This window comes from Archocentrus centrarchus, chromosome 16 (genome assembly GCF_007364275.1).
Source record: "Archocentrus centrarchus isolate MPI-CPG fArcCen1 chromosome 16, fArcCen1, whole genome shotgun sequence".
Lineage (NCBI taxonomy): Eukaryota > Metazoa > Chordata > Actinopteri > Cichliformes > Cichlidae > Archocentrus > Archocentrus centrarchus.
Window position 1 is genome coordinate 18,058,694 of NC_044361.1, and position 27,203 is coordinate 18,085,896.

Consider the following 27,203-nt stretch of genomic DNA (forward strand, 5'->3'; position numbering starts at 1 on the left):
CACTGGATCCAAGGAGAACTGACTGATTTTAGTGTACTAAAAGCTGAGCGGGTCATCACAGCTGCATTGGTTTTGACAGAGATGAAACCGCTTTAAAACACTTCCCTTCATTAAATGTCTTCCCCTCTGATTGAATCACGGCTCCTTATCAGCAAAACAGCACTTAGACTCTATTAAGTCATTTCACTGGGTTTGCTCCTCCACCGCCTCTGCTCGCCTTCAGTCACAGTCTTTCTCTCTGTATGTTCCACTCTGCTTGTCTCAGTGGCCGAGCCCGCTCTCTGTCTCTCTCTCTTTTACTTTTTACTCTTTTTTTTTTTTTTTTTATAGCCCTAAAAATACTCACTTTTATTGTGCTGTGTTCACAGTTTGCAGCCAGCACATCATGACTCATTAATGTAAGACATAGGAACATGCACATGAAGGGCACGGCTGGCATTAGTTATGCAATAAAGAGTCTGTGTCAGCAGTGGATTGAGGGGATGCTATGCTGGCTGTGTGCTATCCACCGACTGAATGGTTTGTGGCTTCAGCTTAAAATGATTGAAGCAACTAGTTAAACACTTTCTCTCCACTGCCAAAATTTCTGATAAGTTAGTTTTTCCAAGAAAAAATAAGGCTTAATTTTGGCTTGGGTTTTTTTTTTTTTTTTTTTTCTTGAATTCTAAGCTAATGCCAGCAAGCTTAGTCAGACTGCAGAAGGTGTATCTACAGGCTCTATGGGTTCATCACACGAACACTAATACCTGCTGATTAGTGCTCAGTAACATAAAAGTACGGAAGTTTCACTGACTAAGGCCTGAGTACAATCTTCATGGACAGTATGTTAGTACAACTAAACAAACAACAATCAATGGATGGCTGCATTGAAAATGGTAGAAAAGGGGCCACACGCAGCAGCACTCCATGACTCCAGTTAGCACAGGTGAATCCTAGCAGACGACTGCCCGTGTTACCAGTTACCCGTGTCTGCATTCCCCTGTCAGTCAAAGTGGCCATGCTCTTAACTCTAGGCCCTAATGAAGTTTAAAAGGGTGAGTGTAAAACAAAATACACCTCCCAAAAAACATTGTTATGAAGGAGCAAATTAGCTGAAGAGACCCATTTTGTTTTTTGAAAGTTTAACTATGTGGATTGCCTCTTTTTTTGGAGCAAGCCTTAAGTCTCTACTTGTGGAACTTCAATTTTTGGCACTGCTGCTCTGGGTTCTCTTTTTTTCTCTCTCTCTTTCTGGGGATTCATAAGCATTTTTGACAGTGCCACCATTTCTTTTAGACATTGCTCTCACCCAGAAGAAACCAAACTAAAGGAATAAATTTTAAACTGTGTGATTGATGGATATAACAGAGCATGAATGCACCCCAAGACATGATGAACGAATAAAGCATTTTTGGTGGTGGGGGGGTGTCCTGTGGTTGAGTGCTGCCACAGCTGAATGGCTGCAGATGAAACGCTGCTCTGTGCTGCTCTGGTTCCTACAGAGATTCAGGCTAACTGTAGGCCAGCGTGAGAGTTGTTTTAAGGGGGCGAAAACTCATTGACATTCTTAAGCAAGACTTGGCACCGCAGTGTACTGCTTTCATGTGCAAGTGTCTTTTAGTGTATTCACAAATGTGTGGTTGCATTATGGGGCAGCAGTTGCCATAGCAACACAAAGTGTGTATGTGTGGGTACATTTGGGGGTGTGTGTGTGTGTGGGGGGGGGGGGGGCAATTTGACAGCCAAAAGAAAATCTAGAAATGATAATACTATGAATGGACTATACAGCAGAGGCACCGCACGCTTACAAGCACACACACACACACACACACACACACACACACACACACACACACACACACACACACACAGAGACACACAGATTCAGATCTGAGCATTAATGGCTAACTTTTCAAAGTGATTCAATGCCTTGTTGACCTTTTTTACTTTTTTGAGTTTCAGGCGCATGTTTGTGTATATGGGTGCATGTTTGTGACTTCTAAGAAGTCTGTGTCAGATTGTTGTGTCTAACAGAGTTTTGTATAGGTGTGCATATGTGTATCTGTCTGCGGGTAGCATGTGATGCAGGCCAAGAAGACAAATGGTGCTTTAGAGCTTGTGGCAGTTATCCTGCATGTGAGCCACCAGGACGTGTGTGAATGTTAGTGTGTCTGTGCATGTATTACAGAGAGTGTGTGTGTGTGTGTAATAGCAGATGCTCTCTGGTCTTGCAGACATGCTTCAATGCTGCTGCCATCTGGTTGGCTGAGTGGAGCTGAACGAGCGATGGTGGTCGCTGTGAAATCACTGGCTGATGGGAAGGCTCAAGGCTTAAATCCACTTAAGACAGATAGCAAAGACAGAGAGGTAGAGGGGAAGTTGGGTGGGGGGGGGGGGGGGGGGGGGGTCATGGGTTGTTGTGCCTTTGTCCACTCAAAAGGGCAGATGGAGAGAGTGGTGCACTGTGAGAGTGCTGAGGGGCAGTCATGCATTGACAGTAGAAGGATGGCAGGATGGAAGACTAAGCTGCTACAGCCTCTTGGATTTTTCCTTTAAAGTATCTATCTAAAATTCTTTAAATGGAGTGCTGAATTAATTTTGGCAGGCAGAAAAGAAGTGTCCTTTCCAAAGTATGTGGCTACCGTACATTAATTGATTATCTAAGTATTGGATGACTTACAATTCTGCACACTAAGACTGTATATAGAAGACAAAACCTCAGTAGTCACATGGTACCTCTTCTCTACTCACAACCAGAGATCTTGGTAATTACTATGTGTGAGTATTTTCAAAGGTCATTGCTTCTAATGGATATATACCATTTTATTTAGTATTAAGAAAATTGCTTATAAAAAACTATAAAGCATAAGAAACTGAGATAAAAATACAGCTTTTTAATAGCCATTCCAGTGACTCAAAAGAAATGGATTAAACAAATAGATATGCTGACCTTTTAATAAGAGTCAGAAACAGGATGCTAATCCCAAGGGGGGAATTGCTTTAGCCGCTAATTTGGGTCTAAAAATAATTGTGATGACGTCAACAAGTGGGATTTTTGTTTGTTTTTTTTAAACTTTGGAAACTCCCCCCAGAGCTGCAAAATACATTTTCCAGCTGTTTCCCCTGGCTCAGTACTGTCCCTTATGATGAGTAATCTTAACTGTGTAGAGGCAAGCGGAGTGTCCCTTTAACAAACCCTCAGGTTATCTTTAAATTAGACTCACATAATGTTTATTTTCCTCTTAGAGAGATATAAAATGACACGAGTATACCTGCAGACACACTGTAAATGAGAGCTACAGTACAGAAATGATACTGAGACAAAGAGAGGAGAATTGAGAGTAGCAGTGGTGACTGGTGCTCTTTAGAAGAGGTTATCTTTGGCCATACAGGCCTGCCTGTCTGTCTCCATCACATCAAACCGCATAAACCCTGCCAGTGAAGCTGAGCCACAGAGGGCTGGGAAACACTGTCATCCCTTTAAAACGTGTCTCTCATCCCTCTGTTTCTCTTTTCACCTCTTTAAAAAAAGATTTTGACAGTCTCTAGACTTTCTTCAGCGTTTTCTCTCTTCATGTCCTGACCTTCAAGTGAGTCATTGTTTTATAAAACCTGTTATTCTCTCCTACTCCTCATCCTTTGTTTGTACTCTTTTTCTCTTGCTCTTCTGTTTTCTCTCACTTTTCTTTATTTCTTTTTTTACTGATCCCTCCTTTGTGTACAACCCAACTGATTGAACGTGCCTTTCTCTGTGGTCTACATTTTAAGACTATGAATGTTTTTGAGTTGTTTCAATATTTGTGGCATTTGTGGAAGTTTTCCTAGTGACTACTTTTCCCCCAAAAATCTGACTGGAATATTTTATCTATAACTATGAGACAGAAACAGTTTGGATCACAGGGGTTATTTCAGTGCACTCAGCAGAAAATTGATTAGCTAAAACAAGTGTACTTTTTTTTTTTTTTTTTTTTTTAAAGTAAATTGAGTGCATTTGGATTTCAGACTCTTGGTCAGACAAATTAAAAGGCTAAAGTTTTGTCTCTGGGAAAGAGAAGCATTTTTCTTTTTTTTACCTTATGCTTATCAGCATTTACAATTTGGGGAAAGAAAGCAGGGGGAATGACTTCCAGCAAATGTCTGGGCAAGAGGTTGAATTGGGGCTTCAGCTATTGAGGCATTTTAGTCTATGTGGTGTGAGCCCTAACTGCTGAAATTCAGAAATTTTAGAGACCAACTGATTACAAAGTAATCAGCAGAATGAGTGATAGTGTAAAACAAGTATCACTTCCTGGTCTATGTCCTTTGAGACCAACCAGGGTGTTTTCTTTAAAAAGGGTGGCAGTGTGTGTCCCTCTAACTCAGGGGTGCCCAAACTTCCGCCCCCTTCTGGTCCGTGAATTGATGTCAAAAATAACATACAATTTGGCCCTTTAAGTTACTTTTTTGACATTTTGCTTAACCCTCATAATTGTATGGGGAAGGTGAAATGTCAAAAAAGTAACTTAAAGGGCCAAATTGTATGTTATTTTTGACATCAATTCGCGGACAGGAAGTAGTTTGGGCACCCCTGCTCTAACTGCTTAAAGGTCAGCCTTTGCTCTGCTTTGATATTTTTTGGCATGAGAAACAGAAGTGTTATGATGCATGCCTTTGTCTTTAAAATGTCACATTATGTCTTTTTAATGTTGATCTTTTTTTTTTTTTACTTTTTAAAGGTTGAAACCTTTGTTCTCCTGTTCTTCTAGATTATTTTGTGGTGCCTGTTTGATAATCCTCAAGAGACACAAAGTTTGCATCTGTAGAATTAAGCCTCTTAGAAAATGGATGTGTAGCCTCCCTGCAGTTGCTGCATCTCTGCAAGTTGCTTTGCTACCCACTTTGACCATATTTTGGGGCTTGTCTGTTCTCAAACCAAAACCAAAGAACTGTCAAAGGACATCATGGACAAGATTGTAGACCTGCATAAGGCTGGAATGGGCCACAAGGCCATCAGCAAGAAGCCTGGTGAGAAGGTGACAGCTGTTTGTGTGATTATTCAAAAATGGAAGAAACATAAAATGACCATCAGTTGCCATCGGCCTGGAGCTCCATGCGAGAAAGGTGGTGGATGAGCCTATAACTACACAGGAGGAGCTTGTTGATGATCCGAAGTTGGGACCACAGTCACCAAGAACTACACCATAATGGATTGAAATCTTGCAGCGTGCCAAGAAGGAGCATGTACAGGTCCATTTTAAGTTTGCCAGTGAACATCTAAAAGATTCAGAGAAGGCTTGGGGGAAAGTGCTGTGGTCAGATGAAACCAATATCCAGCTCTTTGCATTGCGGGGGCCAATAGACGGGGCCATCTACCGTAAAATCTTGGATGCAAACCTCCTTCCCTCACTGAAGATGGGTTGTGGATGGGTCTTTCAGCATGACAATGACCCAAAACATATCACAAAGTCAACAAAGGAGTGGCTAAAGAAGAAGCATTCTAAGGTCATGGAGTGGCCTAGCCAGTATCCAGATTTCAGTCCTACAGAAAATCTGTGGAGGGAGCTGAAGCTTCGAGTTGCCAAGCAGCAGCCAAGAAACCTAAAGGATTTAGAGAGTTTCTGTAAAGAGGAGTGGACCAAAATCCTTCCTGAGATGTGTGCAAATCTGGTGACCAACCGCAAGAAGCATCTTACTGCTGTGCTTGCCAACACAGGCTTTTCAACCAATTACCGAGTCATGTTTTGCTTGAGAATCAAATACTTATTTCACTCAATGACATGCAGTCAGTTTATAACTTCTATATAATGTGTTTTTTTCTGGATTTTTGGTTGATAGTCAGTCTCTCTCCATTAAAATGAAACTACCATAAAAATTAGAGTTCATTTCTTTGTGAGCAAACTTACAAATTCAGCAGGGATCAAATAATTATCTTCCCATTGTAGCTTCTTTTCACTATAATAATCCTGACTGAAATTACATCCTTTTCACTGATAACATACTCTGAATCACATCTCTAAAATAATATTATATGCCTTGGCACCCATCAAAAATAATCCAGCCAAATGACCTTTCCACGCTGCATGTCTGCTTGAAAAAGTCGGGTTTGTGCGTTGCAGTTATGCCTGGTTGAGCCTTTCACAGAACCAGCAACATAAGTAACCTCTGTTCTCGCTGTGTGCCATGATAAACAGGCATGATAAATACAGTTTACTCAGCAGGCAGAAGCAACACAACCAAGAAATCATGAAAAACACTTTGACCTATCATGGCATCACTATGACAAGCTACATATATTTTAAAACATTTGCTAACATGAACTCTGGACATTGTTGAGAGAACCAAGTTGGGACATAATCCAAAAGTTGCCCTTTCTCACATGTGCACATCTTCTCACTACTTTAGGTTTAGGCAAGGGAGCTACCTCGGTAGAGCTTGCCAGAGACCAAATACATGACTACCACTCGCTCATTGCAAATTCACTGGACCATTACCAGTACTATTCTTACATGGGTGCAATCAGGCATTACAAGGACTTTGTATTAGAGAGCTGGCAGATTAGAGCCCATTTAATATCAGTGTAAGCTCCACTAGGTAATGTTGACAATATTTTAGTGCAGCAGTGCACGTGTGTCTTTAGTGTGTTGAGCTGATACAGACATGGTTACAAATGTTTTAATATTAATCGTTATATATTTGAAGTGGCAAGGAATCTTTCTGTTAGTCTCGTTTCACAGAGATGCTTCACAGTCACAAGTCTTTTCATCCCAATGAGTCACCAGAACAGCTCTTTGTGTTCGTTGTCATTTCCTGGTTCTTGTTGTTCAGAGTGTATATTTACAGCTACAGAGTATATATTTACAGCTACATGCTTATTATTCTCTCTGTTCTCTCTTAGGCTCTCGCGTCTCAACGAGCCTACCTCTTGACGGCACGCATTCCCACCAAGGTAAGACAAGTTGAGAATGGTATACTATACTAACTTGACAGTGTAATATTATGAAACAAAAATTGTTTTAGGGCCATTTTTTCTATTTAAATAAATCACAATATACCGTAGAAATCACCTCAGAAGTTGTGGAACTTTTCTGGAAAGGGATTCTGGGATTGCCGTGTCAAGTTGCCTTGTTCTCTTGTGCTTCTCGTTTGTTGGGGGAGAAACACGCAAACTCTAAAATGTATATTAAAACAAAACAACAAGCTAAAAGTCAGCAGTGGCTAAATAATTATCAATGTGTTGCTTCGCTCTTACTACACAGCAATTTGACTCGGAATTTCTAAATGATAATCATAGCAGCTTCAGTCCTTTGAGTCCTCTCTCTTCCTTATTAATGCTGTAGTGCTTGTTACAAGCAACAGTGTCCATTTTTGCAGACAGGTATTTCTTCTCAATGGATTTAGCGTTTCTGTTTGTTCTGCTTTACCATTTGTTTTCGCCAGTGATACAAAGAGTAGCTTTGGATTTAAATAGTAACTTTTAAGTTTGTGTACCTGAAGCAGTTATAAAGCTTGCAGGCAAATCCTTTTATACTGTGGTGCCATAATGCAGTGCAGATGCTAACTGTCACCAACATTGAAATATCCTTCATCATCTTTACAAGCATGGTCACCACTACCACATAAAAACCAGCAGGGCAGTAACACAACACAGATGTTCATGTGAAACCTCTAGCAGCTACTGTTACCATCACTACCTTTATTGTCAAAGTTAACATCAGGCTTCTGCTGCTCTTGCTACACAATAAATGTATAATGTAATATAATTTTATCCCATGCTGCATCTGTAATTTGCAGATAAAAATAAAAAGTATCACCAAAGGTGTTACAGGAGTGTAAAGTGGGGCAGCTAGTGGCTGTTGACTCTTCTGACCATTTTTGAACCCAGTTTTTTAAGCCTGACCTTCCATTTAAACTTGCCCGAATATTCATAACACACACAGACCCACAAGGTGGAAAAAATACCAGCCACGCTGTCATGGCTGCTAATGAAACACAAAACGTAATTAAGCAGGCTTTTTGTGTCAGCACTTTTTAACACCAGTAGTGACTCATTGTCAAAAATAGCCTCTAGTCTGACCACATGCATAACCAGAGCACAGAGTCACAAACCCAAACAGAGCTGTGATTGTATGTAGAAACCACCTACAAAATCTGGACTCATGATACCTCCTGATACGACAGAGTAGCTTTAACAGTATTTTTGTCAAGTCGCGATGTTGCATGCCATCGTATCTTGAACCAGGTCCAGGAAATATCTGCCTGCTTTCCAGTGAATAAGGTGCCCTAGAGACACTTTTACTGAGGGTAGAAAACATGATAGAGAGCAAAGCTGACTCTTTCGTGTAATATCTTTTTCCACTTTGGAAACATCAAGTTTCCAGTGTTATGAGCCACAGGGTTAGAATCTGTTTATTTAGCTGGTTCTGCATGGTTCTTTATCCTTTCCTCTATCTGCTTGCCTTCCCACTGACTACTGTGCCAGTGATCAATGGGGATAACCAGTGTCTTAAACCCAGTTGAATCTGATATTTTTTATGTCATAAGAACCAGTGTATTGTTTTTATTTTACATTTGATGATCATTTTCATTATAACATATCAATTGATCAGTGAAAAATGCCCATCATAACCTAACCCGTATTCTTATTTTTTATCATTATTATTTTGAGGAATGATTTTAGTACATTTAGTACGTTTTAGTTTGTATCTTAGTATAAACAAAAAAGGTTTCCAATCCAGATGTGAAGCTCTTCATCATTAAACATCCCTTTTGTGTGTGTGTGTGTGTGTGTGTGTGTGTGTGTGTGTGTGTGTGTGTGTGTGTGTGTGTGTGTGTGTGTGTGTGTGTGTTAGTGTTAGGTTTCTTGCTGCATGCTGTTAAAGGATGAAACCAGAAAAAGATTGTTACCGTATTTCTCCTTGTATTGACTTTTTTAATGTGAAATCTATATTACAGTGGAAACGAACCAACTTTAAATAAAGATTACCGCCGCCTCGCTTTTCCAACATGAGCTAATGACTTTATAGATCCTCTGTACTCACCTTTTAAAAGCTATTTTGTTGAATTGATACACAGGTGGTGTGGTATTATTTTATCTGAATATACAGTAGGCAGTGTTTCTCATCTATTATGCATGTCAAAGTGGTGATTCTTTAAAACACATGGGAGCGCTAACTGTAGGATGGGGATTTCCATCTGTATTTTCCTGAAGGTAGCTCAAGGCCTTAATGTTCAAGTTTTGTATTTTCTTAGATGTAAACTCTCAGTTAAACACTAGACTGTGTATTTCTCTTCTCTTAGTTATAGCTGAAATCCCCCTCTAGCTCTCTCATGTGCTTGTCAGTGAGTTTCTGTATGTGCTTGCTGCTTCGATTGATGGGTTGGCTCCTCTTTAGAAGCTGCAGGGCCTCACTGTCTGCCAGTGTGTCCTCCAAAGCATGCACACATGCGCTCATACACACACACACACACACACACACTCATTCATTCACGTCTTCCTTCTTGCCTTTTGTCTCTGTTTATTTTTGTAGCCTCACCTGTGTGCTCTTCAGCCCTCTTTTGTCTGTGTTTAATGTCAGAATTAATGGAGTTTATGTAACCAAAGATCACACTGAGGATACCTTTGATAACTCTGATAACAAAGACACAATATGATGCCAGTGACCTCATTAAAAAATCAAATACATATAGTCAGCAGCATCCTTAATGTTAACAATTACAATCAATACGTGACAGATAATCTTAAGTACATGAAAACAAAGGGCGACCCGTTGCACTGGCAGACGGACAGTGAACGAATGAGTGAACGATGCAATTACTCAGGCATTTGGTTGCATACACCTCCCAGCATGGAACTTGCTGGGAGGTGCTCCAGTGCCTGGAGCCCAAATGTGATCACCACACTGGTTTAAGTCCATTCAGATTAGCGCCACACCGTTTACAGGCTGAAATACGTAAACTGATTGACCTATCTCAAGTTTTGAACACAGTTTGCAGTAACAATTGAACCTCAAAATCTATAACTGTTAATGTGGATTAGTGTGCTCCTCTTTCAGACTAATTTAGCATCTTAACAGTGATGCAGCTTGACTTACTAGTGTGTAATGAGACTATAGCAATGGCCTTCCACCCTTTGGTTTTATTTAAATAATGCAAATTCCTGTCCTAAGTAATCTCAGGGCATGTGACAGAGTAAGGCAAAGATTTGTTTTCTTTCAGTTGTAGAAGTTGGTTCAAAATAACATTTACTAAATCTGTTGGAAACTTTGAACATGAAGATAGACAATTATGCTGAAATAAAAATGTGTAATTCCATTTATTATTCTCTGATGTAACATTTATGGAAATTGTGCTTAAAAAGTGTGCCTAATAGATTTGTTAATGAATTTCTAAACATTAAGGGATCTATTTTTTTGCTTCTAATAAGAACAATGTTAGATTTCCTCTTAAAACTCATGTAATGTGGCTTAAAAGCAATAATACCAAACCTCCCTATAGTTCTATTGTTGCATGTGTATATTCTTGATAATGGCTAATTGTGTCTGTTTCTTTGTTTTATCTCAGAAACATGTCATTAACTGAGCTGACTTCTCCTGCTGTCTTCATGTCTATTAGGCTCTTTTCTTTGTGAAAAGTCAGTGCGCACAAGAAAAAAATGCTGAATTTAAATGATGGAGTGTGTTTTTTACACTCTATCATGAATGGGAGAATTGCTATTGTGTGTTTATTGTGGATTTAGTAGCCACAGGCGTTGCTGAACCAAATGCACACATACTCACTCACTCACACACACACACACACACACCGCATACTGTAGTCAGACAGCAGACAGTCAGTCTGCTTATCCTCTCCCTCCTCTCATCTCTGAGCCAAGCCTCAGGAACACAGCGCCCACCTGGAATAGTCTGGCCTCGCTCTCTGGCCTACCCTCAGGCACTGTACAGTATGTGTTTGTGGGAGAGGAAAACTACGCTTAGTATACAGCAGAAGACATTTGTATGCGCAGGTTTCCAATCTCACTTAAAATAATCTCTGTTTCTGTCCTTTTAAGGCCTGGTAAGGCAAGTCACTGCTGTTTTCCTCTGTCCTGAGATGCTCTCTTGAAGTCGAAATAGAAAATGTGGATGGAAGGCTGCTCTGTGTGTCTCTCGCCTGATGTTTTGAAAAGCCTTTCAGCTGAATGAGAATGAGACCTATTCAGTTTACTTTGTTTTTTCTGTCAGAGCTGCAGGAGAGCCATATTCAGGAAAAACTAGTTAAGATGTAAATTTGAAATGGTGGAAAAGAGGGGAAAAAGCCAAAAAATTTTGCGTGTCTCAGCAACAGCTTGCGTCAAGTCCACTGGACTTCACTAAACACTGAAAATGCAAGTATTTGGGATTAAGCGTCAGTGTGAGACGGTGTTGAAAGAAGAAATCACTGCAACATTATTTGTTAAATATGAAACACACTTCTAAACAGGACTCCTTACAGTCAGTGTAAACCACCAGTTCATTTCTAATATTCTCCTTCCTCGTTATCTTGTTTTTTTCTTTTTCTGTTGTTGTTACTGTTCTTCCTGTTCCTGTTATTGAGCAGCCTATTTTTAAACAGTATGGTAGTTCAGAATGAACTGCAATAAAGCCCAACAAATTTATTGGCAGGTCAATATTATTGCCCGATATTAGCTATTTGCTGATTTATTAGTATCTGCATTCATAACGAACGACAAATAAAATTTTTAAAAAGTAAAGAAGAAATGGGAGAAAGACCATTGAACCATTTGAGGAGTGTTGACGTGGCTTGGTTTGTCCACCAGAGGACACTCTGCAAATCCCATTTTGGCAGCATTTGCATTTGGTACATCACAATAACCAGCTGATTGGGCAGGGTGTAAATGAGCAAATGTTAGAGAAATCTCTTTATGCTTCATGTGTATGGAAGAAAAAATGTATCCTCCGACTTTTTTAAATCGCCAAATATCTGTATTGGTATCGATCTTAAAATCCTAAATCTCCATTAGCTCTTTCACTGCTACTCATCCTTATTAAGAGATCATGCCATTGGATGCTGATATATTTTTAATTAGACCTCTGTTCTCTTCTTTTAGGTGGAACACTCCTTTAATTATCTGGAGATCCAGGGAATTGCTTGCAACAAGCCAACACAGGTACAGAAGCTAACAGTGGCTAACTCACCCTTAGAATGTAAAATGTTTAAGGAACAGCTTTACATTTTTGAAAACTCACTCACTGAGAGTATAAATAAAGATGTATACAAGTTAGCTAGTACTAAAACTGGTGAAAATACGTTTTAATCCTACTCAGAGACTCTTCAGCAGAATGGATTCTTGCTCAAGCGTGTGCTCAAACCCAGCTTCTGCATCTGATTTGGCCTGGAATCACAACATGTTCTACAGTGAGAGGGGGGTAGACAAATCTAAAACGATGGCAGGAGAATGTCTTGTATGATCTTTAGAAAGGCATTAATTCATGGCACACCAGAAAAGAACATCTGTGCCGAGCTGCCAGTCAGCAGGATCTAGCCATAAAATATGATAATCCATCACTAACCATCCTGTTCCTGGAGCTGAACCTCTGTCCCTCTCATTTGAGAGATGTCAGTCCTCTTAATATCTTGACCGATGGTCTCCTGTGTATCAGCACAGATTATGTAAATTTTGGCCTGTAGAAGAGGCACTGATCAGCATTTGCATAATTGCAGTGAATGCTGAAATGGTCAGCCAGTCTTGATTAATATTATTAAATCTTTCCTTTTATTTCATGCAGAGATGTGGAATATAGCTGTGTTTGAGGAGACGGATGAACTCTTAAAAAATCTTTTCACTTAAATTATTTTTAATAGATTCCAGAGAGGTGGGCGGGAAAAAGTCAGGCCATATGTGTGCAAACACACAACATACCCATGTGGAATCCTTACATTGCTCATAAACTGTTATGTTGAATTCTTTTTTACCACATTGAATGAGAAAATAAAAAAATGCCTAATTCTCTTAGCTAAATGGGTGCACTTGTGGTTGGCTTGTGCTGTAAGTGGAACCATTCATTGTTGTGATAACTAATTAGGATTGTGTCCATTTAGCTGTCCATAGAGTATGAGCGTGGCTCCTTCTCGCTGAAGCTGCCCTCCACAGACGAGGTAAATGAGGTGGTGGCTCACATAGGAAACTGTATGCTGAGGATATGTCCCGGTCTACCCCCAAGGTGAGTTTGTCCTCTGTATGTATTGTGTGTAACATATAAATGTAGAGTATTCACCTGTCTTGTCGGAGACTCTTTCCTAATAGCTCCTGTGGTAAATGATTTTGGTTTAATGTTACTGGAGTATGCACATGTATTGCAATATTGATAGAAAAGCCTTTCAGTGATTTGTTGAGAATGGGAACAAGAATAGAAATGCAGAAATGAACATGCATGTAAAACCATAAACTCCTATAACCTCGTCCTGTGAAACAGTACAGTCTCTGAGTTGACCATTTTCATTTGTGGTTGCAGTTGATTTCATCGTGTTAACATTTTTTTTTTGTCTCTTAAATGAATAGATGTATATTAGTTTGTGGTGTTCATTTAAACTCACATAGTTTATTTGTAAATTACTGCAGTACCGTGTGGTACACAGCAGCTCCCTGATTGCTTGCTTAGAGAATTTCTGTTGAAAAGTAAGGCATTGCTAAAGTAGCTCAGTGATGCTTGTTTCAAAATCTATTAATCGGTTAGTTTGAAACTCTCAGTAACTACAGTTTTGATAAAATATTTTCATCTGTCTTCTCTTCTCAGTAAAGTAATGAAGAAACTTTGCATGGAGCCTCCAGACAGGCTGTCTTCTCTGCAGACTTTGTGGGAGAACAACAAACCTGCTGAGCCTGGACCCTGTGGTACGAACCTGTGACTACTATGTGCTTCTGTATATGCTACTGTGCAGAAGTCTTGAGCCACCTCTCATTTCTTTATATTTTGCTTCCAAGAAGCCAGACTTTCTTGACATTTTTAAGTGGCATTTTTCATAGATTCAGTGAAAAGTGCTCAAGACCAAAGATAATACAGTTTGACAGGCTTAAAGTACAATTTTTGCACCAATAAGTGCTATTAGCTGAAAACATGGCATAGCTTAGCTTGGGGTGCAGTGTGTTCTTAAAAAAATCAAAGGAAACTGGAAAAGTGGGGGACAAAAGAAATGGCAGCCCTAAAAGAATTATCTACAGCAGGTGAACAATATCTGAAAGTCATGTATTTAAGAAAAAAAGAAAAGAAAACCAGCAAAGAGCTGACACAGGACCTGAGAGATGCATCTGGCCCTTCAGTTAATCCATCTGCTGTTCACTGAAGCCTCATCAGAAATGGTCTCAGTGGAAGGGTGGCTGTCAAGAAGCCATTCTGAAGGAAGGGAAACAGGGAGAAAAGGATGAGGCATGTCAACGTACACAAGTTGACATGCCTCAACTGGACTGACAATCAGTGGCAACAGGTCTTATGAAACGATTAATCCAAATTTGAAATTTTTGGTTGAAATTGTTGTCGATATTTACAGAGGGGGTCATGAGAGGTACATCATGTTTCCAAAATCCCCCTTTTTCACATGTCTACATGACAGCTGGGATAGGCGCCAGTTTTTTTTTTTAATATTTGATGGTCTCTGTCTCTGTGTAGGTGGGTTTTCTCAGATGTACAGATGTGTTTGTGACTGGTTGGGGATGCCTTACAGAGAAGAGGTCCAGTGGGTAAGTATGATTTACATTTCTTTGTGCAGTTGCACATATTACTTTGACAGCCAGGCCTCAGTGTTGTGGCTGTACTATTTATCAAAAGAGTTTTTGCAGTTTTATATATCCAGCCCACAGATATGTGTAGAAGCTTTTTCCTCACCTCTTTATTTTGTGACATCTTCATGCTCTTGCTTCTTTTTGTTCTAAATGAAATAATTCTTTTACTCTCCCAGTGCAACTGCATTCTAGAGTTGAGTTTAATGACTTGTTTGCTTTCCAGGATGTAGACACTATCTATTTAACACAAGACACCAGAGAACTTAACTTGCAGGACTTCAGCCATTTGGACAACAGGTGAGTGTTGCCAGAGATATTTCAGTTTTTACTCATGTTGTACACAGATGACGATCACATAGGAAGAAAGGCATTGTAGGTGCTACGTGATATATTTTTGAAAAATACAGACACCACCACCCTATCTAAGGTGGTACTGATGAGGAAAAATACTTCATGGCTACTCTGACTTTTTCTCTTCTGCATTTCTCCTTCTCCTCAGGGATCTGGTAGCTATAATAGCAGTCCTGGAGTTTAACCAGTGGTTCACCAAGCTCTCTACTAAGGATTACAAACTGGTTAGTACTCATTTAAACATCAGACTACAGTAATGCAAGCCAAAACCTGAGCCCTCCAAAGAGCCAGCCTGATGAAGGTTAATATTCAGATTTTGTTGATGTTTTAAGAGCTGTATGCTTATTTCGGAGGATGTAGTCTGCTGCTGTTTAACTAAACTGCTGTTCTGAGAGAGTGTTTCTCATCCCCAAGCATATTAACAAAGGTAGATTGAATTCTGCCAGCAGGACTCGCTTCTTACATTCTCATTCTTTTAGTTTCTATATGTATTTAGCGTATGTCTTCATTGTGCTGGATAAAAGGTATGCACTGTTAGTCTTCTCCCACAGAACACTCAGATTTAATCCTTTCCCAGGTGTAAGTGGGTGCCGTTCTCCATTTCTTCGGTTGGGTAAATCTGCTTCTCACGGCTTTGCCTCACTGCTGCAGCAGTGGTGCAGTGGTTTCTGCTTTGTCTGTCCCGGTATTTGTTGAGAGAGCTTAGTGTCTACCTCCATTTGTGATATGTGTCTCAAGTGATATCAGAAAGTGGCTAATTAGGGTAAAAGACGTCGATTCACTCTGTTTTAGTATGAGTCTAAAAACTGTTCGGTGAGAGGGTTATTGTGGCTATTTGAGGAAGTTTTTTTTTTACATATTATTTAAAAATGTGTCTACCTTATTTGAAGTGGCTGACATATTTCACTTTATGGGTAATGTCTGTCTTTTTTATATTCCATAACTAGATTTTTCATTCTCTTTAGGCAGCTTTTCCTCTACCTTTTGCTAATGGTGTAAAGGGGTGTATGTATCTGCCATACAGAATATTTGCCCCTTTGTTTCCTCCGTCTCCCCCTCCACTCTGTTGACTGAGGATCAGTCCAATGTTTTCGTGTGATAAGACTCCTAATCCAAACTAGACAAAGGGACTCAATGTCTTAGGCTGTTGCCCCCCTGCAGCACTTCATTACAAACTCTGCGTCTCGAGGCTTCGCTGAGTCTCACCAATTACCACACGCAGCTTCCTCAGTCCCAGCAATTATCTCACACCTCCGTCACAAATCATTTCTTTTGTACTGAATTTTAAAATCTAGTCTCTTATTTGCCTTGTGCAGACTTGGGCACATATGTTCACACAGGTGTATTTGCAGTCCAATGTTTGTCCCTCTATTTGGGGTTAGTGTGTGTTTATAATGAAACTTGAGGCTTTTTGAGTGAGTGCCATTCAAATGGGTGTGCTACTTGAGTGTTTTTTTTTGTTTTCCTTTCTTTTTTTTGGCAGTGTTTGAACTGTATTCTGTGGGTTTACAACCCAGTCCCCTTTGGGTGCTTTACAGGGGGGGGGGAAATCCTCTTTTCCAGTGTGTGCATATTTGTATAGTGATAATGAGGAAGCTGGAGAAACAAGAGCAGCAAGGATGTGATCTGGAGCATGATTATTTCTGGATCCTGCTCCAATGGAAACAATAGGAAGTCTGACAGAACAATAAGAGAGGAACAGAGTGTGAAAGAAAGTGATGACAGCGAGCAGAGCAGTGGGACAGAAACATGAAGGTCAGGGGAAAGGTCAGTGGAGAGAGTGAAAGTGAGAAATGCCAAATGAATAAGGAAGTGAGTCAGAAAGTGTCAGAAGGTGTAATCAGGTTTAAACAATTACATCAGAAAGGGGGAACTAAACATTTTCAAACTTGTGAAACTAGCCATAATGAGGCCAGCTAATACACAAAAGGTTCAGCTCAAGGTCAACACTGCCCCTCAGACCGATCGGCTTTGTGTTTGATGTTGAACCGTAGCGTTACTTTAGGAATGCCTAAGAAAAACAGTAGTTGATAAGGAAATGTAAAACATTAAATCCACAAGCCTCAGGCCTTAAACTACAGGCTAGCATCTCTGTCGTTCAGATAAGGAATATTAGTGCAGCAGACTGGATAATAACACAAACACAGGCACACATGCACGCACACAGCAGTCTATCACAGCGAGGGATTTCGCTGCTCATCCTCGGTTCAGTTAGGCTGTTTGTCTACTGGTCTGATCAAGATGCTGAGCAAAAAATGAGAAAGGAGGAGAAGAGCAGAGGGATGGCACTGATAAGAGAACTAACCCTTTGATGAAGTCACGATATCACAGTCTGCGTGTGCGTGTGCTCACATGTGTGAAAGCGTGGGATAATTTAGCAGAGTGTAGGGTCAGAGCACCACAGCATGACAAGGTTGTTATTTAATGAGTGGTAAATGGTACAATACACATGCTGACAGTGTCGCCCTGCTGTCCCCAACAGTGTTATTGTGACTGCTGTGGAAAGGACAAGACTTCTTTGTGTGCCCTCTGCCTCTGCTTTCTCCCGTGTTTTTCTCCATTTCATCCATCACTACCCTTGTATTTCTCTCTGTTTTTTTTGTATATCATGTGTCATCCCTCACAGGCCTCCATCCTTCTTCTTCTCTTCTTTAATGCTCAGTTTCGATGAGTAAACATGTGAACAACGGTCCCTTTCTTCTGAGTTTTCCTGTCACTGTCGCTTTCTCTTTCCATTATTGCTCTCTCCTTTCTCTCCTCCTCACTGTAGAGAACCATGTTGGACAAGGCAGGCACTGTTTTTGACCACACTGAGCCTGCTGGCTAACAGAAACGCTCACTTATAGCAGAAATGTCAACTACCGAGATTAATAACAACATACTGGCCAAGTAGTGCCCTGCTATCATAATGAAAACTGTTTGTGTTTGTCCGTGCAGATTATTAGAGGATATATCTGTAGCAATGCAAACTGAATATGTGTGGTGCATGGTTTCAATGTGTATGTATGACGCGGCACACAGTGAACTGGGTCAGTGAGCATCTAGGTAGGGCATGGACATTCAACTGTTGAATCTTTAATTTTGTCTAAATATGAGTGCTTTTTGTCCCTCAGCTGTGTCTCCTGTGGTGTTCAGACCACAGAAGCGAGACAACTTTCTCCCTCTAAGGTGTCCAGAGTCTGAACTCCCCAGTCTCTCCTTGTCATGCATAAGTGGTCTTTAAGTGGAAGAATTATACTGTTGGGTTTTTTGTTTTTTTGAATCCACAGAACAGCTTTAATTGGCATAAATAAGCTGCCTTCTGGAGTGAGTAGTTTGGAACCAGAACACTTGGGGAAATCAACCCAAAAGTACATTTCTTTGTTGTTCCTGTGACCTTGAATATCTCAGTTTAAGTTTTGCTGTTCCAGATAAAGCGCGTTCTAAGCCTTGGAGCTCATTCAGTTAATTATGTTTTTTTTAACGCTGTTGATAAAGAATGGAGAATAAATTCACTTCAGTTAATCAGTGAGAGAAGATCTACTCCATGGTGCTGAGTGAGACTCTAAATATATAACATTATATTTCCTTTCTTTAACACTTTTACTGTAAAGTACAAACATTAAAAAAACTATAGGAAAGAATATATTATTACTGTACTGTGCAGCTTTAACTCTAGTATGACCACCTTTTATTGTCATGCTGAAAATAAAGCTTTTGCCAGTCAGAGGCTTTCCAGATGGTGTTGCAAATCTCTATGGTACTTTTGTGTTCAGAATTCCATCAATTTTGACTTTGCACACCCTGCCAAGCTATGTCACATATGTCAAGCTTTCAGCTGATAACTCTTTAGGAATCAACTTGTTGGTGCAAAAATCTCATTTCATTTCTGTCGAACTCTGTTATCTTTGGGATTTTTTGTTCATTTAACTGAAGAAATGGGAACAAATTGTGTTTTTTGTGACAGGCTGCTAGTAACAAAGTGTCTAAATTAATAACTACAATTAATGAGTGGAAAAAGAAGCCAGTGTCCAAAGAAAAACTTTGAAAGAGCTTCAGAAAGGCTGGACAGCTATTAGTCACTTTACAAATTACAACAAAGTCTGGCTCCTTGGAAGCAAAATATAAAGAAATGAGAAGTGGCTCAAGACTTGTACAGCACTGTATATCCTTTTTCTGACTTTTTTTTCTTTCTTCATACTACTAACAGAATTGTCTGATGTTGTCTTCAGTCTGCAGATGTTTGCGAGCAGATCCTTCGGGTGGTGTCTCGATCCAGTCGACTTGAAGAGTTGGTCCTGGACAATGCAGGACTCAAAACGTAAGAAAATGCAAAATATTAAATGTGCACTCAAGTGGTAGCTTGAGTGGTAGCTAGGACAGTGTTCATATGTAATCATCAGTGCCATCTCAAATTGATCTTTGAGGTCAGTTAATAAGTAGATGATGATTATTTTAATTGAAGGAACACGTTTTTAGCATAATTATGTATTTTGCAAATTTACAGTGTTGATGTTTGGTTTCACATGCAGGATGAATATGACTAAAAATGCTACCTTACATTATGGGAAGTGATTTTCCCATTCCTACTTACATTTTTAATCTCTTTGTCACAAGTTTCCCAACTATATGAAAGTCCAATATTAAATCTCTGGAGTGACCTTTTATATCGACAGGTCGGACATTACCTGCGGCAGATTTATGATTTAGTGTAATTTAATTTTATATGTGCTTGACATAATGGTAATAAAACCCATTTGTAATAATTTTATGAGTGTCAGAAAACCATTAATGTGAATGAAACCAAAGGCAATGTCATACATGGACTCAGTGTTTTCAGTTTAAAACTTATGGGAAGCCCAAGACATGCATACTGAAAACTGTAGCAACATTACAGAGGGCTTTTGATGCTAATTTGATTTTGCTTTCATCAGATCTGTGAGGGAAATGGCTCTGCATCACTTTATGCAGTTTAGTGCTGAAATTGTAGCTTTTTTTTATGCTGTTTCTGTCTATTCACATCTTTAAAAAGACTAGATAGCTGTCTTAGCTATTCTAACATTTCACTTCAGTTCCTATCAGCTTTTCGTCACGGTTACTGTAAAAGCAGCATTAATGGTGCTCAAGCATTCTGATGGTCAGTGTGTGGTGCTTACATTGTTCATAGACCTATAATGAATACATCCTTTCACAACCTGCAGTGATTTTGCCCAGAAGCTTGCTGCTGCCCTGGCCCACAACCCCAGCTCAGGACTCACCACTATTAATCTTGCCAACAACCCACTGGAGGACAGAGGTATAGTTGCTCAGACCAAGTCTAATACATGTATCTCTGATCTGCTTCTTTTCCATCTCTTCTTTCTCCTCTCTAAAGGCTGCGTTTCACCTCTACTCTACAATACTATCATACATTCTCTACAGATTCCCAGTGATTATGGAACTCTTTTAAATGTTGTAATATTTTACATTAATTGCGTTTTCTCTCGAAAATAATATAACCCAAAGTAGAATTAGGAGGCAGGGCAGGTGCAGTTAGAATTGGGAAGATGTTCAGATTTGACAAACAAATCCAAAGTGAGGGAAAATGATGATGAATTAGAGCAAAAGTACAGCTTGAGTACTGCTTACAAGCCATTTAGTGTGCAATATCCATTCACGCTATACTATAAACACCACAGCCTGTCACAGCTGGAGTATGGTGATACACACAGTTTTGTTCCATTGTTATAGTGCAGTGAGTATAACATGTTAATATTTCATTAACTCTGTCCTAAGGCCTCTCAGTCTATCCGGGACACATGAATTAAAGATGCATTCCACCAAATATTCAAGCAGATGCATGTAAACATGCAACAGATGTCTGGGCCTCACCAGTCTCTGGTTTATTTGTCATCATGTAAAATTTACCACAAAAATCTCATGAATATGCCATTTGTAAACATATATGCATACGTTTATATGAAATTAAATTATTTTGCTGGCTATTAGTTATTGTGACTGATTATATACCATAGTACACCTTATAAATATAAATAAAAGGTGGCTCATTCTCAGAATCAAATGGAGAAGTAGCTAAATTATTATCTGTTCTAGTTTTAAGCAGGAGTTACTGCGATGTGATGCAACGCTTTCTTTTTCAGGCAACAAATACCAAAACGTTGGCGGACAGTCAATTCCTGTTTGGAATAAAGTTCAAACAGTAATGCTGTCCACCAGAGAGTTACAACAGCGCCATAAACTAGAATTTACAACTAGAAAATTGTTTCTCTCTCTTGCTGCAGGTGTTTCCTCCCTGGGTGCTCAGTTTGCCAAACTCCGTTTGGGGCTCAAGCATTTAAACTTTTCCAAAACCTCACTCTCACCCAAAGGTATGTGCTGTTGTTCCCGTTAGTGTTTTTGTATCTGTACAGTTTCTGAAATGTTAGAATGCACCTTGGAATATTTGCAGTTTTGTAACAAATGTAACTGATTGGTTAAGACAGACATATGATACAAATATTGTGCTGTAATCAGCTGGCTTTTCTCTTTTTGTATTAATTTACATGCTCCCCTACAGAAAGATGCAATTCATATCCTCCACTAATGTGATCACACCTACCGCTGGGATGCTAATGAGACTTAATTATCACTCGATTAACACTATGATAGAGGGAGGGATAGAAAGGGAACAAATTATAAACTGTATGAATGTTTTGATTTGCATGAATGCTGCTCTCTAAACCACTTTCCATTAGTTAGAAGAACAATGTCATTCTGGCCTTTAACAAATGTTGCCAAGAGGCTGATTACATTGAGGCTATTCTACAAAAAAAAAAAAACTGCAGAGGATTCCTAATTGATCTCATTATACTGTCTAGATCAAATGTTTTTGTCAGCAATTTCTTGGTTGTCATCCAAAATAAACTCTTCAGCTCCATGCACTATCTATAGGGACTCACTGTAAAGATACATTTTTCAGGCAATCAATAAAAAGCTATCATATTCCACTGTGCCAGGTTAGTAAGGCTGCTTAAACTGAGCCCTGCTTTGCTCGCTAACGGCTCAGTCCATACTTTGTGCCTCCATGCCAAGAGCAAAAGCTGAGGATTGGGGACATTTTCTTTTATTTATTTATTTATTTTTAAACAGCTTTGTTGTAGCATATAATTCAACAATTTGCTCATTTGATGTTTTGAATTTCCTGTTACTCTCATTTGTCCTTAATCACATTCTTTTTCATCTCTTCATCAAAGCAGTTATTCAGCAGTCACGCCTTGATTTATAGGCTGACACAGTCAGTCAGGACTTCATAGTATAAAAGTGTCACAGTATCATGACAGCCATGCAATGTGATGTGACACAGGTCAGTCGCTGTGTGCACAGCATGTCAGTAACAAGCTTTGGAAATGCACGCATGTATAGACCTGCACGCAACATGCATTTTAAATCTCTTTCAAATGCTAACAGGTTGCATAAAGATTTGCTTTCATGGACCTGTTTCAAGGCTGAACATAGATATTTATTAAGTCAGCAATATTGTCTTTACTTTGGTTTTTTTTATATCTTTTTATTGGCATTATGCATTACATTTTCAGAACTGTGAGAAGGCCTATCCTTTTCACTTTCCATGCACTCACTCTACATTCTGAACGCGTTCTTTCCTGTCTTCTCCCACTACTCATTTCCTGCCATTTCCTTCAATATACTGTCAAAACATCAAGTGGAGATTTGAGGGCTGCGATAACGCTGACAGTGCTTGTTTTTGTGTGCGTGTGTGTGTTTGTGTTATAGGGGTGAATAGCCTTTGCCAGTCACTGAGTGCCAACCCATCCATCCCCAGCAGCCTAGTCCATCTGGACCTCTCAGGGAACGTGCTCCGAGGAGACGACATGCAGGTACGTTCCTTGTGTCTGTCCTGTGTAAACCATATACTATCTTACATACCATGTCTCTCTGTAGGAAAGCATGATTTCCGGATTTCTGAAGTGCAGAGTGCAGATGCAATGATTAAAAAACTGCTAGCTTTGCTGCCACACTACAGTGACAGACACCATTGTAGCTCAAGCCTCATTTACCTGGAGCTAAAGACCTATTGGCAACTATGTGCGTATTTTCCAACTGGATGTGAGTGGTTCCTGGAGGTTGCTGACAGTTGGTCTGAAATTGATTGCTAAAGCTAAAGTCGCAGAGGTCTGTAAGTCAGTGACCCGTGGTACCCATCAGTCACTCTGTAAAAGCGTGTATTCCCCAACCGATTAGCGAGAGGTTGCTGGATGTTGCTTGCAGTCACTAGCAGGGTGCCGTGGTCACCACTAGTTTGTATCCCTGTCCCAACTTATCTGCAAACATTTACAAACTGCTCTCCAAGCTGTGATGAAACGATGATCATGAGACCGGAAAAGAAATGTTCAAAGTTAAAGTTGTGCACTTTAAAGTTTGGTGTTTGCAGCAACACATCTGAAGGTGAACATAATCCGTTTCCAAATTGCACAGCAGTTTGTCAAGTTTCACAACAGCTCAGACAGTAAATGATGAGTGTTTGCAGACAATTTGACGTCTTCCATTAAAATCATGGGTGACCAACCAAAGCAATCATTGTGAGGTTTTTGGTGCAGCATTCTTGACTGATTTCACCTTGCAACAGCCAGCAACCTCTTTCCAACTGGTCAGGAAATGCACACTTTTCCCCAGCAACCAATGGTTACCACGGGGTTACTGAGTAGTCTCTAGTCTCTAATTCAACCAAAATTTTCCTTTTCAGGCACAATCAGCTAAATTTGTAAAGATGTAAAGACAAAAAAAAAAATCATGTTTTTTTTTCTTATGCTGAATCAGTCAGGAAATTAAGGTGTAAGACCCATGTGATTGTTCATGTTTATTAACATGTTACGTTGCAGTGTTATAACAGTTATCATTGTGTGGGTTTCAGTGCTAGTAAAGCTGGGGTATAGCAGTGCACAGAACAAAGTAATGGCAAATAGAAACTGAGATTGCTGTCTCACGACTTTCTTCCTTGTGAGCTTGCCATATTGGGGTCAGAAGTGGGATTGAAGCCTAGCCTGAAAAATGGAGAGAGAGAGAGAGATCCATGTTCAGGAATGAGGCATAGAGCAGAATATTCGGCATCTGGAAAACCTAGCACTGAAGGGTGGGCGAGTCATGCAAGTTTTCCAACCCACCCTGATGGCTCCAGTGCACTGCGGCCCATCACTTAGTGGTAGGGAGGACAAGTGAAACTCTGCTTCATGCCACAGATGCTGCTTTGATGCCTCATAGTGCATCTTCTTGTACCAACGAGCTACCTCCATTGACCCCCCGTGCGCAACATCACAACAATATGGTTACACATCACTTCACTTCCCAACATTTAACAACATATGATTTTCTTGAATTCTTTTAACTGCGATAAAAATTGAGTGGAAATCTGATTTATGACAGCTCTGCATTCACCAACAGACAAGATAGATATGGTGACATATTTACTCTGTTGCATCACTGGGCTGTTCTTATGCTTTTATTTTTCAGCACTTCTACCACTTCCTTGGTCAGCCCAACAGCCTGGCAACCCTCGACCTCTCCAACACTGACTGCTTACTGGACCAGGTGAGTCAGTCAAAATGAAACTGAAAGAAGGAGTCCAGTCTGCGACTTAACTAAACTGACCACACAAAATTACTTTTCACAAACAAGCAGAATTTTATTGTTGAACCACTCTGTGAAATACTTGCCATTAATGCATGTGTTGCAGGCAGTGCAATCCAATTTTGTGCACCCACTCAGTCTGTGTTGCTGTTGCATACTGTAATACTGTATGTGAAGTATTGATGTAGGTCTAAGAGCCAAACACAACTCATTGATTAGTTTGAGGTGTAGCCAGCTGTCATCCAGTCAAAGACATTATTGATTCCCTTGCAAGTCATATTTTTTTCTCTCTCTCATGTACCAACAAATCTAAATACATTTACACATTTGTAAACACGCAGAGTTTGAAGTTGCAATGAAAGAAGGTATTGCAGCTGATTGATCTTTTAAGACCTTTTTTTAAAGCTGAACATTTTTATCATGATAAAAATAACAGTAAATGGACTGGTACTTATGTAGCTCCTTTCTACTTAATATGAGCACTCAAAGCACTTTCTACTACAAGTCTCATTCACCTAATCACACACACATTCATACAGCGCTTTCATCTATACCTATGCAGTCTAACATTCACATGCACACACTCACACTCTGATGGCTACGGGATTCAGTATCTTGCCCAAGGATACTTCAACACACAGACCAGAGGAGCTGGGGATTGATCCACCAACTTTCTGATTGGTAGTCCATCGGCTGTACCACCACCAGTACTTCAGACACTTCAAATGTTATGGTGATAAACTGTGTGTGTTCCAGGTTTGCTCAGCTCTCCTGCGCGGCTCAGTCGAACACCTCTCTGTTCTCAACGTGTCAAAGAGCATCTTCCCTCACAGGTACCTTTATTTAAAAGTAACAAACAAAAAGTCGAAAATCTGGATTTTACTAATACTGATGTGATGAGGAGGAAGTAAATTCAAATGTTGTACTTTATTCTGTACTATTCTTATTCCTAGATGGTCTGTCAATCAAGAGTACGTTTAGATAATTTTACAAATACATTTGAAGTACTGCACATGCTTCAATCCCCTGTGTGGATATGCACTTCAGAAAATGAATGGATGGAATAAATGATCTTTTTTTAATTCTAAAGCAAATTAAGCATCACTCTCAAATTGTTTACAGTTGTATATTCATTTTCACCGAGTTTGCAGTTTTTTTTGGAAATGCCATTTGAAGTTGGTGGCATGTGTAGTTTTTCACAACTGCATCTTTCTTTTTTGACTAAATAAGGAATCCATGATTAGCTGCATCCCGAACTTGCTTGGATAGAAAATAGGTGTAATTCTCCTGTATATTGTCATCCATGCTGTAAAAGATGGGCTTTGAGCTAATAGTCTTTTGTTGTTTAAAAGCTATGCTCTTAAGCCTTATGTTTGATTGTCTTTTCTATCTTTATGTACAGGAGGATTGGCTGAATCAGTGTTTCTGTTTTTAAGGGGTCCTTATGATGGTGTGTGACACCTGCTGGTAGTCAAGTGTCATCACATTCTTGTGACTTCAAATTCTGTGAATTTGTGCGTGGCTGTGTTGGTGTTGAGATTTTTGTGTGTAACAGATGGGGTAAGGGGTAGGGCATTTTTCCCCAGTCTCATGTCTCAAAGGAGGTGAGGACATCATCAGAAGAACAGGCGGAGGGGAGTGTGGGTGGGTGAGCAGAGTAAAGGTGAAAAAAAGGAGGAGGAGCACTGTGAGGAGAAAAATAGAGGCTAGTGAAGAGTGAGGAAATGCTGAGCAACTAAGCACTTAAGAGTCACAGCATATCTGTGGCTTTTCTTTTTCAAAATCCTGTGTGTGTTGCTTGATTGGTAGAGCTACAGTTCTTTATCTTAAGCAGCAGATAAAGTGGGTCATAGCGCATGGCAAGAGTAGTAAAATCTTAATGTTGTCATGAATGTCTGCTGCATTATTGATCCTTTTGATGCTATCACAAAAAAAGAGCTTGTAAAGTTGGTGAAATTGTATTCCGTGTTATCTCTGTATAGTGTCATTATTTCATTCTTGTTCTCTTTACATTTCAATAGGAAAGGCAAAGAGGTGCCTCCCTCCTTTAAGCACTTCTTCAGCAGTGCCACATCTCTCACTTCCATCAACGTGTCAGGAACCAAGCTGGCCCCAGAGGCTCTCAAGTGAGACAACGATTCATTCACTTTTAATGTGTCTGAGGGCCTCCTTCCAAATTCCCAGTGCCCATTTTGATCCTCAGCTTTTTAGTACAGAGAGCACCATTTAAATGCACCTTGTCCTGTCAGCCTATATCACAGTGGGGTGCTGCTCTGTTCACATAAATTGGGAGTTAAATGTTTTTACTGAAAGTGGTATTACTTTAGTTTGACTTGAGACAAACTGGAAAAAAAATATCATTTGCATGGAGACCTTCTGATCTGTCTAATTCTATCTCTCATTCTTCATGGTTTGAATCATAGATATATATTTTTAACTGCATATACTGTCGTTACTGTAGAGCCCTCCTACTTGGTTTGGCCAGCAACCCAAATGTGAAGGATGTCTCCCTAGACCTCAGCTGCTGTGAGGTAAGGCA

At 39.8% G+C, this 27,203-nt stretch overlaps 1 protein-coding gene across 1 annotated transcript in view; it reads left to right on the forward strand.

Moving 5' to 3' along the window:
* Nucleotides 1-27,203, forward strand: part of LOC115793788 (F-actin-uncapping protein LRRC16A-like) — a 66,622-nt gene that overhangs the window by 19,290 nt on the left and 20,129 nt on the right. Inside the window, exons 3-17 of the mRNA XM_030748898.1 lie at nucleotides 6,854-6,904; nucleotides 12,044-12,103; nucleotides 13,036-13,157; nucleotides 13,731-13,828; nucleotides 14,601-14,671; nucleotides 14,937-15,010; nucleotides 15,213-15,288; nucleotides 19,276-19,364; nucleotides 20,245-20,339; nucleotides 21,325-21,411; nucleotides 22,814-22,917; nucleotides 24,548-24,625; nucleotides 25,421-25,497; nucleotides 26,686-26,790; nucleotides 27,126-27,195. Coding sequence (XP_030604758.1) covers nucleotides 6,854-6,904; nucleotides 12,044-12,103; nucleotides 13,036-13,157; nucleotides 13,731-13,828; nucleotides 14,601-14,671; nucleotides 14,937-15,010; nucleotides 15,213-15,288; nucleotides 19,276-19,364; nucleotides 20,245-20,339; nucleotides 21,325-21,411; nucleotides 22,814-22,917; nucleotides 24,548-24,625; nucleotides 25,421-25,497; nucleotides 26,686-26,790; nucleotides 27,126-27,195 — 1,257 coding nt within the window. The remainder of the gene's footprint in view (nucleotides 1-6,853; nucleotides 6,905-12,043; nucleotides 12,104-13,035; nucleotides 13,158-13,730; nucleotides 13,829-14,600; nucleotides 14,672-14,936; nucleotides 15,011-15,212; nucleotides 15,289-19,275; nucleotides 19,365-20,244; nucleotides 20,340-21,324; nucleotides 21,412-22,813; nucleotides 22,918-24,547; nucleotides 24,626-25,420; nucleotides 25,498-26,685; nucleotides 26,791-27,125; nucleotides 27,196-27,203) is intronic.